General features: G+C 47.5%; 1 protein-coding gene across 1 annotated transcript; it reads left to right on the forward strand.

Moving 5' to 3' along the window:
* The first annotated feature begins 7,160 nt into the window (after positions 1-7,160).
* Positions 7,161-12,523, forward strand: FOXR1 (forkhead box R1). The gene is made up of 6 exons (XM_050921514.1): positions 7,161-7,281; positions 8,892-8,996; positions 9,567-9,787; positions 10,264-10,529; positions 11,029-11,261; positions 12,471-12,523. The coding sequence occupies exons 1-6, from the start codon at positions 7,161-7,163 to the stop codon at positions 12,521-12,523; spliced, it is 999 nt and encodes a 332-aa protein (XP_050777471.1).
* The last annotated feature ends 782 nt before the right edge of the window (positions 12,524-13,305 follow it).

A 13,305-nucleotide genomic window follows, 5' to 3' on the forward strand; every position in this document is an offset into this window, starting at 1 on the left:
TACTAGAATGGATTCATCCCACAGAGATTAGAATCCATCCCACCCGACGCCCTGGTTATGGAGGGGAGTGTACAGTCCCTCTATATATGTCCCTTTCCAGAGAATTGTTCGAGTCACAGTCTCACATCTTCATTCACATGATTTGGTTTTGGTACAGGACAGGTGCCCACATCACAAAAGCCACCAGCACAACTGGCACTAGTTGGCCCCCTTCTCTGGCAGCCTCAGCAGTGAGCACAAAGGCTGAACGGCCAGAAGCAGTGATGTCATTTAAACAAGTACTGGGGTTGGTGTGCACCCAGTTGGATTGTCCCTCTTCCCCAAAGAGGGGACCTGTCTTCCAAGGCTGTCTGGGAAAGCTTGCCCTGCTGTTGCTCGGGCTGTCCCTGGCTCAGGGGTTATCAGAGAACCGCAGTGAGCATCAACCAGCACTAGGTTTAGTGTAATTCTTCTGTGACAAAAACAGGCACACTTACACCATGTGGGAGGTACTGTCATTTTAACTACTCACCAGCACCGGCTGCCTGTCCCCCCAGCCATTCACATTGGCTAATCATATTTAATGATTGGTTACTATAGTGCAGTGCTCCACACATCTGAGACCTAACTGGGCGAGTGTGAGACACCGCTGCAAACGGCCCAGCTCTTCCGAATATTTACATATTGTACGTAACCAAATCGAGCTGGCTGGGCTCCCCTTGGCTCCCAATAGGCAACCGGCAGCGCCCTCTGGCGGGCAGGCAAGGCCAGCCGCAAAGTCATTCCCCTCCCGGATCCCAGCCGCGGCGCTGAGAGGAAAGTCCGCGTTTCTCACCTAGGCAGAGGACTGCGCCCTTCTCTTTGCACATCTCACCTGGCAAGTTTGTATTCGAAAGGATATGCAGCAGCAGGCACTATCTTTGGGGTCATGAAGGGCATTAGCACAACTGTGGGGGCATGACTCTGAGTGGGATAGCAAGGCATGCTGTGGGTCAGGACTGAGGGGCATTGGCAACAGGGACTCAGAGCAGGAGGGGATATGCTTTTCCGGTGTGTCCCAGCTAGGCCAGGGTAGGGGGCACTCTCTGTTTCCCCACCACCTGCTTTGCTTGTGGTATTCTGTTATTTTCTTAGTAAAATACAATTTTCTTCCTCAGTGACACACACACAAAAGCCAAAACATTTGTGGCAGCAAAGGTGAAGAGGGAGGCTTGCTGCTGCATCCAGAGATGACATGTGGCTCAAAGATTATCAGAATTATTGGAACAAGGAAATTTAAAAACAATAGCACAACTTCCCCATCATGGGAACAGAATTTAATCCCTTTTTTAGGGCTTAAATTCTGCATGTGCCAGGCACAGCTAGAGATAGTGCAGGTGCATCTTGCTTCCTTGTATTGCACTCAGTCCTGCTCTATTTCCATGTGGACTGAACTTCCCTTCTAGTCCTGCACTCCACTTATCTTCAGGCTGCTAATGACCCTCAGTCCCAACCTGCAGACCCAATGCTAGTTCAGTTATGGGCTCCCCTTGCAGCTCTGCCAAATCCCATAGTCCTGCTCAGCAGTCCACTTGCTATTCCCCTTATAAGAGGAGAGATAAAATGTTAAGATATTTGCCATCTCTGCTGTTTGAAGCCTCTGCCCAAATATCAATTGTCATTGAGTTAATTTCCCTGTGATTAAGGCCTTTTCCCTGGCTTCCTCAAACCATCGTCCTTTAGTCAGTCAGCCTCTCCCATCAGAGACCAGGACTCTGGGAAGGTATCAGAGCACATTTCTTTCTTCTTTTTTTTATAAAGATTGCAGAACATTTCAAACTCTTTCTCCTATTGCTATCAAACATGGAAATCAAAGGGAAACACCATACTTTGTTCAGTGGGATAGCAGCACAAAAGGTGAGCAGCAAACTCAGAACCACCAAATACTCTTGCCAACTTGACTTTGAAGTAGTTTTGAAAATCTTGGAGGAGGGGCAGAGATCTGAGATCAGCTCTTCTGCTGCAATTTCACAGAGTTTAAGGACAGAGGGGGTGGAAATTTGTTCATTCCCCCACCTGAGAAATAAAGTTTCTGTACATGAGATACCTCGAAGTCAGGACACAAAGATGAGGAAAACTAATTATTCTGGGAGTTTGTGCAGCTATTGTGCAATGAACTGGCTACTGCTCGGCTCTCTATCACACATACAATGTGTGTGTGTGTGTATGTGTTTCACTCACCCTCCCACCCATCCCCTTACACACTGTCTGGCTATAGAGTAGACTTAACCTATGCCAGCAAAACTTACGTCACTCAGGGGTGTGAATATTCCATCACCCGAGTGATGTAAGTTTCACAGACATAAGCGCTTGTGTGCACAGCGCTGTCAGTGGGAGAGCTTCTCCTGCCAACACAGCTTATGCCGCTCGTGGAGGTGATTTTCTTATGCCAATGAGAGAGCTCTCTCCCATTGGCATAGAAAGTCTTCACCAGATGTGCTGCAGTGGTGCACCTATATCGGTACAGCTGCGCTTCTGCAGAGCTGTTCATGTAGGCATGGACTTGCACACACAGGTCCTACCTATGCTGCAACAATAACTCCTGTCAAGGGACCTACTTAAACAGGGCTATCTTCATGTTCCACTGAAAGCATGGTTTCAATTTCCATTAGAAACAGGACCTTAAGCATTATGGTCTGGAGTTAGGTCTTGGGCATTCCATTCCCAGAGCTGCTGCCAGTCTTACTTTAAGGCAGAGGTCCACAACGTGGTGCCCATGGGCACCACGGCACCCGCCGGGGCATCTATCTGCGCCCATGTATTGGCCAGCGGACGACCATCTGCCAAAATGCCGCCGAAAAGCAGCGTCATCAAGAGGCATCGCCACGAAAATGCTGATGATTTTCGGTGGCGTTTCGATGGCGACGCCTCTTGATGACGCTGCTTCTTGGTGGCATTTCAGTGGTGACGCCTCTTGATGTTGCCGCTTCTCGGCGGCATTTTGGCAGATGCTTATCCACCGGCCACGGTCCTCGGTGGCTTGTCGTCCGGCGCCTGCCAGATTAAAAAGATTGGGGACCACTGCTCTAAGGCAAGGTCATTAACCACCACTTTACAAATGGAGAAGGTCAATGAATTTGACATTACCCAGGTTTTCATTGTGTCCTCAAGTCATGGAAAAGCCCTAGATAGGTTCTAATCATTGTAACTATCTGCACTGCAAATGAAGCTCTGTGTCAGCCACGCCCGGGCACAGACAGCTTTAACCAGGTGCCCAACACAGCTGCAGTTGTGGTGCTGACAGGGCCACAGCATGTCTTAGATTTCTTGGTTTCCTCCTGCCTCACTGTCTCTTTCTTTCTCAGTTTGCCTCTGCTCCTCTGAACATTCCCTCTGTTTAATCAGGAAGAGGGAGCCATTTCTGAGTAACCTAACCATGAGGGCTGTCATGGATCCTGCCTTCAGGACACAAATCCTGGGAGCTAGCTCTGCATTTGAGCCACAGCCTCAGACACCTGCTGCAGCACAGAGTGTCTCAGGGAGTGCCAATGAGAGCAGGAGGTAGAGTTGCCAACACTGTAATTCAAAGATAAGGGACTGTTTTCTTTGCACTGCCGCTCCGCCCCTCCTCCCAATATTATCATCATCATCAATAATAGTAGTAATAATAATAAGCAGTACTCACTTGCATTCACCAGGAGTATCTCCTGCTGCTTTTTACAGCACTCAGGAACTCTGGATATTGTACAGAGATGAAAAAATAAGGGACATTCCATGTAATAAGGGGCTGTTGGCAACCAGGAGATGACCCTGCAACCAGGCCAGTCAGCTGTGGTACAACATGCACAGTGTGGATGAGATAACTCCCTTCTTTGCCAAGGAAGTAGATTGCTTTTGGGGGTGCTCTAACACAAGCAATAACCAAAGCAGGCCCGGTAGGAATCCACAGGCCCAGGAGCACCAGTCAGACTGCTTCTCTGCAGACCACAGTAGTCTTTGAGGCTGACCACATTACAGTGACAAGAGTCAAGAGAACCAGTGATAACCACATCCCAACATGTAATGTAGGCAGGACCTTAACTGGGTCTGTCCAAGACTGGTTACAGAACACAGCTAGGTCATCCCGTACAAAACAGAACCAGGTCTGGAGAGGAGCATAACTGAACCAAAATTCAGTTGTAATGCAGCACAGACAGCAGTTCTGCCTCATTCAAACCACAAAAAGCCACATCCAGAATGAGGCTCTTAGCTTTGTGTGCATGACTGCGGCACCCTCTAGGTAAGGGCCCTACTGTTAGTGCCAGCTAAGGAATATCCTGTTTAGCTTAGGTGGCAGAGGCCTATGTTTTGGGAGTTGGGCTCTAGTCCTGACAAGGTACATGTGTGATTTATTGAGTGGGTCTCCTTCCTGCAGCACACAGATTTGTTTTTCCTGCCCTTCCCTCCACAACATGTCATGTCCTTTGTTTGAAATTATGAGGCAGCGCAATCAGCATGGAGACTGGAGTCCCGGATACATGGGGGGGGGGGAGGGCGGCGGGTTTGAGGAGGAGTGTATAATGAGGGGCCTCCTGTCCTCCCCTAATGTCTCCAAACATCTGAGGCCCTGTCTACACTGGCAAGTTTGTGCACAGTAAAGCAGCTTTGAGCCCTGTAACTCCTGAGGTGTTCACACTCACAAGCCACTTAGTGCTCAGAAACTGCACAGATGCAGCGCTCTAAAAAACCACCACGATGAGAGGTGTAGCGTTTTCTGCGCCAGGGCTACAGCACTGCGGTGCCAGTGTAGACACCGTGGTGATTACAGCGCTGCGATTGGCCTCTAGGAAGTGTCTCACAATACCTGTTCTCACCTCTCTGGCTATTGGTTTGAACTATACTGCCTTGCCATCTCAGTCGATCACACAGAAGTAATGCTTGGAATCTATACTTTGTTGTTGAATTTTATGCATCCCAGAAGTTTTACTTTGTCTAATGCACCATAAGATGAGGAGAGGGGGGAGGGATGGGTCACAGAGTTTAAAACGTCCAGAAGGACTTCAAACCTGAGGCTGCCTTTGAGAGAAGGATTAGCTGCTAGGCTATGCCCCCTCAAGGGGCACCCACTGCCCAACTGAGATTGTGAGTTCTCTAGGGAAGGGACTGTGTCTGGATCTGTGCTTGGATGAATTTGCAGTAACAAATGCTATGGTTTAACAATATCCTCTGCTGCTATGTCAAGTCTTTTGTCTCATAGAACCAGGAGTGGAGAGAGCAGGAGTTCAGCTAGTTTTGAGCTATCCCTCTGGGATTGAGGGGAATCATGCCCAAAGGAGTCCTTGGACCAAACTCAGCCCTGGGACCTGCACCCACCTACTCCAGGGATGGACTTGACCCCTTAGTCTCTATGTCAGAAAAATCCAGCCCCTTTTCAGATGAACAACAGGGATCTCAAAGAGAGGAGGAGAGAAAATAAAGGGATTAAATGTTTTCCATGGTGCTCTAATATATGAGACAAGTTCCTTTGCACCCTGAATCTTGGTGTTCAACTCTCAGCAGGATTCATCTTACAGTCATGAGTCACCTGCCACATGGAGAAAGCACAGTTCCTCCCTCCCATTCTCTCACTACCAGCTGAACTGCAGTGCAGGCAGAATTCCATCTCATCTCCTCCTCCCAACCTGGCAAAATCCAGCATCTGTGACATACCTTGGATCAACAGTTGCTGCTGCCCATCTCCCTCTTCTCCTGCTGCATGCAAACACTGCCTCTGCCTGCAAGCACCTGGAAGCCTTTGCAAGTAATAATAGGAGATATACCAATCTCCTAGAACTGGAAGGGACCTTGAAAGGTCATTGAGTCCAGCCCCTTGCCTTCACTAGGAGGACAAAGTACTGATTTCTGCCCCAGATCCCTAAGTAGCCCCCTCAAGGGCTGAACTCACAACCCTGCGTTTAGCTGGCCAATGCTCAAACCACTGAGCTATCCCTCCCTCTGCAGTTGCCCAGAAATTAGACAGTTTCACTGTCAAACCTAGGGATCCCTTCCCAGCTGTACTGAAAGCCCACATCCCTGCTGCCTGCAAGGGGCAAAATGGGGAGAAGTGCACTTGCTGGGGTAGAAGCCACAGCCCTCTGAGCTGCAGCCTGATAAAGCCTCTCTGGATTCCCAGACTGTGGGTTACATGGGTGACTCAATGTCAGGGCAGGTGTGGTGAGGAAAGGGCATCTGGTCAGAGTTTTCAGGGCTGCTCCCATTGGTTGTCTCCTGAGCAGGTAAAACTCACCTGGCTGTGAAGATTCCAGCCATTCTGATACAAGGCAGCCTCCAGATTATCACCGTCACCTCTGTATGCTCTCATCTTCACTCACAGTGCAACTGCTGACCTTTCTGACTGTCTGGATGTTCTTCAGGGGAACCAAAGCAGCAGGTTCTCTCTTCCTTCCTGTTTTCTCTGAAATATGATGTCCATAGCCCTTGTTGCTGCTGCTTGGTTCCTTGAAGTTTCTGACACTGGAACTACAGGGTGGCCATAAGGAAACACATGGCTGCAGGGAGGAAGGATAAACTTCTGGTTTACACTGGGAATCAGGACTAACATGGTCACGGACTAACTGTGTGACCTTGGCCAAGTCCCAGCCCCTCTGGTGCCTCAATGTCCTCATGTGTACAAGACAGTTGAGGATCCTGACCTGAGCTAACTAACCTCAAAGTCCCTATATGTCCTCCAAAAAGTATTTGAGTTTCTCAGACCATAAAGGCCACAAACTTATGGATGATCCTATATTACAAACAGTTGCAAATCTATTCCTTTACACCTATTTTTCCAGAAATTTTAGGATAAAGCTCTGCTAACTTAACTAAGGAGCTGAGCACTTATCAAGAATTAGATTAACTGGACAGACGAAAAAAGCCCTCCTGATGATCTCTTTTATTCTCAAGTAGATTGCTTGCTTCATTGATACTAATCATCCAGTCCCTAGAAAGGTCTTTAATGGGTATTTAAAAGTGTGAAACAGAGGTCTTTAATTCACCTGGTCACATCTCTCTCATGCTCTCTTTTTTTTTTTTTTTTTTTTTTTTTTGTAAGTGAGATCAAATCGCATGGACCAGAACTGGAGAGTTAAAAGTTAGCAGGTTAACTCTCTGTGGCTTGCTCTGTGTCCTTCCTCCAACATTCTGGGTATACAGCAGTTGTGGGTTATTTTGCAGATTATAAGAAAATGTATTTGAATTTTCAAAACAAAACATTTTGGGAAAGTCTGCATTTAAAAAGTGGCCTTGAGGACTGGGATATGGAGGAGAAGCTCAAGCTAACCACCACCACTGATCAGTTTCCTCATGGTAAGGAGTTCTGAGAGGCTTGGGTTCTGGATGGTTTGGTTATGTATGTGTATGTCCTTGACTGTGAAGCTTCCAGGTGAAAAGAAGACTCTCTGATGGCTGGAGATAGAAATCAGATCTAGCCTGGAAATTAATTAAAAACCATATTTTGTCTTGCTATCAAAGAGTTTAAATGCTGCTAAATTAGAATTTTCTCTTCTATGAATGTCAAAATATATGCAAATTTAGGAGAATCTGGAGACTAAACTGTAAATAACTGACAGGTACTCTGATATTGGGGGGATCCTAAAGAGAGCTGGCAAGACTGGCTCAATGTGATAGAACTAGCAGCACTGACTGGGCTAGAGCAGATGCCAGTGCTGGATACGTGTGATTGTTCATGATTCTAGTTCAACGTTGTGAAACTATCACAGAAGATGTTTTGATAAAAGATATAGTTTAAACAGGAATAATTTGAGGGAGGAGTTCAATGGCCTGAACTATGCAGGTGAGACTAGATAATTACAGTGCCCCCTCTGGCCTTTGACTCTATGAATGGAAAAAAACCAGAACATTTCTGTTATGTCCTGTCTAGTTCATGTTCAGCTCTACCGTTGTTGCTATGATTTGCTGCTTTGGATAGTCTAATTCTAAATCTCTCCAGTGATGGGCCAGTTTAAAAGAATTCTTATGATACTTCAGTACATGGATTGTGGGTCTCTGGACTATACTAGGGAAATGCTGGGACTGGCATCTCCCTAACAACCTTATAGTCACAATCTTAGGCTCTAGGCCTGGAATCTGACCCTTAGGCCCACACGGGTCCCCATTCTGCAAGGGTCCAACTGCAGGATGAGGGTTTTGATGTGTGTAGCCCAGTGATTCTCAACCAGTGGTACCCCTGGGAATATGCAGAGATCTTCCAGGGGGTACATCAACTCATTTAGCTATTTCCCTAGTTTTACAACAGGCTATAGGGTTCCCAACTTTCTAATCACACAAAACTGAACACCCTTGCCCCACGGGTTGTCCGAGGCCCTACCTCACTCTCTCCATTCCCCCTCTGCTCTGTCATTCGCTATCCCCCACCCTCACTCACTCATTTTCACTGGGCTGGGGAGGGTCCTTTTTTGACCAGGTGTTTTGGTTTAAGCACTAGTGAAGTCAGTACAAACTAAAATTTCATACAGACAATGACTTGTTTATACTCTCTATATACTATATGCTGAAATTAAGTACAATGTGTATATTCCAACTGATTTACAATTATGTGGTAAAAATGAGAAAGTAAGCAATTGTTCAGCAATAGTGTACTGTGACACTTTTGTAGTCTCATGTCTGATTTTGTAAGCAAGTCATTTTAAGTGAGGTGAAAGCTGGAGGGGTAGGCAAGACAAATTAAACTTCTGAAAGGGATATAGTAGCCTGGAAAGGTTGAGAGAAACTTACGTAGCCCAAATTGGGTGACCCATCATGATGCAGAAAAAGGCCTTTTTCCCAACCTAAATTAGACTGAGGATGTGTCTCAAAGCTCTGATGGTCAGAAGAGAAAGGAGGTGGAGAAGAGGAGGGAGATGGGCGTCAGTGCTGTCAATTCACCATATTGTCTTTGAACTTCCATTTCCCACCAGCGGCAGATGAAAAACTGAACGATCACATGCAGTGTGAGCGACGGGTGCGCAGGAATTCACTCCCCAAGGAACGGTCTGAGACCCTCCCATCCACACAGCTTGGTGGTGAGCCATGTGCAGGGTATTGCCCTGGGGGAAAGGGACAGTGCCATAAGCAGATGTGTAGGTAAAGGGGCATTCGTTCATCTTGTTACAGAGAGATGGACCAGTGACAGAGAGCACATCTGGGTCTGATCTTCTCCAAGGGTTAGAGGTGCTTAGGTCAGCTCTGAGGGGAGTATTATGTACTCCTTTCTCCATTGGATGCTGCCAGACCAGTAGCTCAGAGTGCTTGTTGGGTAGTGGGAGTGCAGGCAACTCCGGTGCTGCTGGCAGGGGAAGGGACGTTAAAACTCGCAGGGTGAGCAAGGGCCAAGACCTGGTGGTGTGAGGGGCCACAGGATAGGAAGGAAAAAAACAATCAATTTTGTTGTGAGATAGATGCTGCGGGGGGGGGGGGGGGGGGGCGGGAAAGAGATGGACAGCATGGAACCTTAGGGCTAGGAGAGTCCTGAGATTTTGGATCTACATCCTAATTAGCCTTAGCCCAGCCCTGTTCCCAGGAGGCAGGAGTCCTGTCTGTTGCAGAGGCCCTCAGATGGTGTCCCTAGAGTGATCTGGCTTCTTCTGTCTCAGCAGAATCTTATGTGCAGCCCCATCTGTGGATGTGGGTGAACCCCACTCTGGTTTGCCATATTGCCAGCTGTCCTAGTGTGGACATGCCAGGAACCAGTAGCCTAGCATTCTCAGTAGCTGCTGCTGCACCAAGGTTTTCTTCTCCAAGCCCTTCCTTGAATTACCCCAACCTTGACTGTTCAGAGGAGGATCTGCTGTCATCATCCAGTGAGGCAGAGAAGGTATGTGGCAGAGAGGAAGCTGTGTGGACAGTGCTGGGCATTACATGCTTTGAGTCGCTTGGTCACTGTGCTTGATGCCTCCCAAGATAGCACTAAACTTGCTCATGCCCTGTTTTATGAACAGCAGAAGTGAATTCAGCCCAAATTATGGCTGGCAGAAGGTACAAGATGCTGGACTGGAAACTGGAGTCCTTCCTATCCATAGAACAGGGATAGCACAGGTAGCAGTATGTACCTCAGGCCTGACATGTGAGGAGGAGCTCATTTACCATCACCATGACACTTCTGCTGAAACAGATAGAAATGGGTCAGTTAGCACTCATTTGTGATGGGGACACATCACCACTGGGAACTAGACTGAGGCCCAAACTCATTACATACAAGCCGCTGATGTGCATCTTCCCACACACATCATGTCTACTTACGGTTGACTCCATGCAGGCCTAACTCATCTCTTCCACCCCTCTTCTTCCTAGTTCACAGAGGATGAAGGTGCCTCATCAGTGGACATCTCACTCCCTCAGAAAATGGAGACTCCCAAATCTAAGGCTGTTCTGGCACTCCGGAAACCAAAGGTCCCCAGATCTCAGAGCAAGCAGCTCAAGTACATCCTGCAGGCGAGCACCAAAATCAAAGGGGGATGGCCCCGCCCCCCCCTTAATTACTGCATTCTCATCACCCTGGCTCTGCGTAACAATGCAGAAGGCAGCCTGACTGTGCAGCAGATCTACCAATTCACACGGTACCTACAGCCCTCCAATTCCCCTATGCTGTGATAGGGGGAGTTTTAAGGGGCATGGGTACAAAACTGTCCTAGCTTTTACTAGGGGAGGAAGTACGGCTAGGGCAGGGAACTGGAGGTCAGGACTCCTGGGTTCTATTCTCACTGTACTACTGACCCACCATGAGACACCAGGCAAGTCACTCCCCTTCTGTTCCCATTAGAGATTACATGGATTTTTATTTAAATGCCCAAGATCAGGAGTATTCAGACTTGAAGTTTTAGTTCTGGTCTGTTGCCACTTAACATTACTTTGTTCAACTGGTCCAGCCAAACCTAAGGGTACAGGGGCTTGGGAGGAATCTCTCTGGTTACATCCATGTACGTTCCACAAATGATCAGGTGCACTCTGGTTGTGACAAGAAACATTGACCTCATGCCTAGAATGGCCAGTGTAGCCAATCCTGTGCTCTGGGCTTGCCCTACTTATGAACCCAGATGTGTTCTTCTCTCTCTGCAGGCAGCACTTTCCCTTTTTCCAGACAGCCCCAGATGGCTGGAAAAATACCATTCGTCACAATCTGTGCTTCAGTAGCAGCTTTGAAAAAACCTCCCACTTTGTGTGCCACGAGGGCAACCGCAAGTCATGCCTGTGGAAGCTGACACCAGAAGGGTGCAGAAAGTTCCAGGAAGAGGTACGGGCTCTATCTGAGGAGGCCCTCGACTTAGTGAGCCAGAGCTTGAACAAACCAGGTACATATCAAGAGACAGTAGCCCCTGCTGAGGCTTTGGAGCTAGGACGAGTGGTGCTGGAAAGCAGAGTCTCCCAAGACTTTGTTTTGAGGTTACACTAGTAAGAGAGCTGTAGAGGTAATAAGGGTGTTGACAGACCAGGGGAAGGAGAAAGTACATAGGGCTAGACTGGATGGCTGAAGAAGATGGGCTTTCTAGGGTGGAGCCCTTACAAGTAAGGGTGGCGCTCTGCCTCATTTAGTGGTAACCTAGGCCAGAGAAGAAGAGGGGGAGGGGGAGGTTTCCCTCCCTTTTGAATTATAGAAATGCTCCTGGTCCCTCCTCTCTGAAAATTATTCCTCCTCCTTCCCCCCCGCCACCCCATTGAAACTTCATGCACGGAAAAATTAGTATCCTCACATCTCTTATTTCCAGCACTGTGTGAGTTACTTCACAAGCTGCTGAGGGTGTTAGTGGTTGCTGAGGATAACTGGGTGGGTTGCACTTTGGAATCCAGGTCTGCAGTTGCCTGGGTCAGTGAAAGGGACCATTCCCATGCTTTAGAACAAGAGACCCAGACAGCCTTAAGTGGTGCTGTCCTTATAGCTCTGGCCAGCCAATTTTAACATGGATGCATGAGATCTGCACATGGGTGTGGGGGGACAAGCTTAGGAGCCTGGAGGCACATTAAGAAACAACATAAGAATGGACCTTTGGTCTGACCCAGTATGGCCATCAAGCCCAGTATCCTGTCTTCTGACAGTGGCCAATGGCAGGTGCCCCCAAGGGAATTAACAGACATGTTATCATCAAGTGATCCATGCCTTGTCACCCAATCCGAGCTTTTGGCAAACAGAGGCTAGGGCCACCATTCCTGCCCATCCTGGCTAATGGCTATCTTCCATGAATCTATCTAGCTCCTTTTTGAAGATAAGTACTTGAGAAAAATTCAACTATAAGCAGGGTTATTCTCCTGGCTGCTTAAGAAGTTTATCCTCTAGCTGATACTGAATAACACACTTGGCCAATGAAAGTCAGAATGGAAGTATTAAGTTTTTGTGACAAGCTCACATTGGTGGCTGAGTGATCCTGAGAGCAGGACATTGATAGCAATGGTGGTGGAATGCTGATTAACCCTTTGAGGCTGCAGAGCCTGTACCCAGAGCCTGGATCATGGCCCAGGCTCAGCCATCAAACTACCTTCTCTTTTTCTCTCTCGTTGCAGAGCAGATGCAATCTTTGTTCAGTCTCTGATCCCTGCTGCCCTGTTGCCTCTGAGATAACGACCACATGGCTCCCAAGGAGGCTTATTTCCTCCCCTTCTTCTACAGTCAGCTTCTAAGCAATTGCAGAAGGGAGCCCTAGAAGTGAATGGAAACTCTAGGGAATCAGACCTGTCTTCCCCCCCTCAATGGCTTGCTATGGGCAGGCTTTGTCTCATATACACTTCAAGAGGGAATTTCAGCTGCAGAGTATGGGGTAGTAGGTAAATCTAGTCATTTTGATTTCTAACTTCCCCCTTTCAGCAGTTTCAGTGGCTATCCCATCCATGATCCACTGGCTGCCAATGGTCAGAGTTGGTTTGTTTGAGGGAAGATTGCAGGAAGCTTTAGCATAATCTGGGAATCTGAGGCCCTTTATTCTAACAGCAATTTCTCAGCTGCTTCTGTGCAAGATATTCTGTTTCCCCTGTACAAGATGACTGGGGAAAAGTCAATTGAATTTTTGTACTTTTCAATTCCTTATTCTGCACTTAATGTTGTATAAAGTATGCTGAAGGTAAAAAGCACTAAGGGCTGCTGAACTACTTAAAAAAAAATGAAGCAGACAGTAAGATGTAGAGGAGAGTTTAGACATTCCACTGCAGCCACTTAAAGATCCCAAAGATACTGTCATTTTATTTTGCTGAAGTTCCAGCTAACTAGCCTTTTTTTTTTTTTTTTTTAAAAAAAGCACAAGACCACAACAAACCAAAGTGCTTTTCAATGCCAGTGCTAGGAGACCCACTCCATTTAGTATTATCTTTGTGAGGGGATAAGGTGAAAACTAAGTTGTTTTTCTCTTG

The sequence above is a fragment of the Gopherus flavomarginatus genome, chromosome 13 (genome assembly GCF_025201925.1).
Source record: "Gopherus flavomarginatus isolate rGopFla2 chromosome 13, rGopFla2.mat.asm, whole genome shotgun sequence".
In the NCBI taxonomy this organism is placed as follows: Eukaryota; Metazoa; Chordata; order Testudines; family Testudinidae; genus Gopherus; species Gopherus flavomarginatus.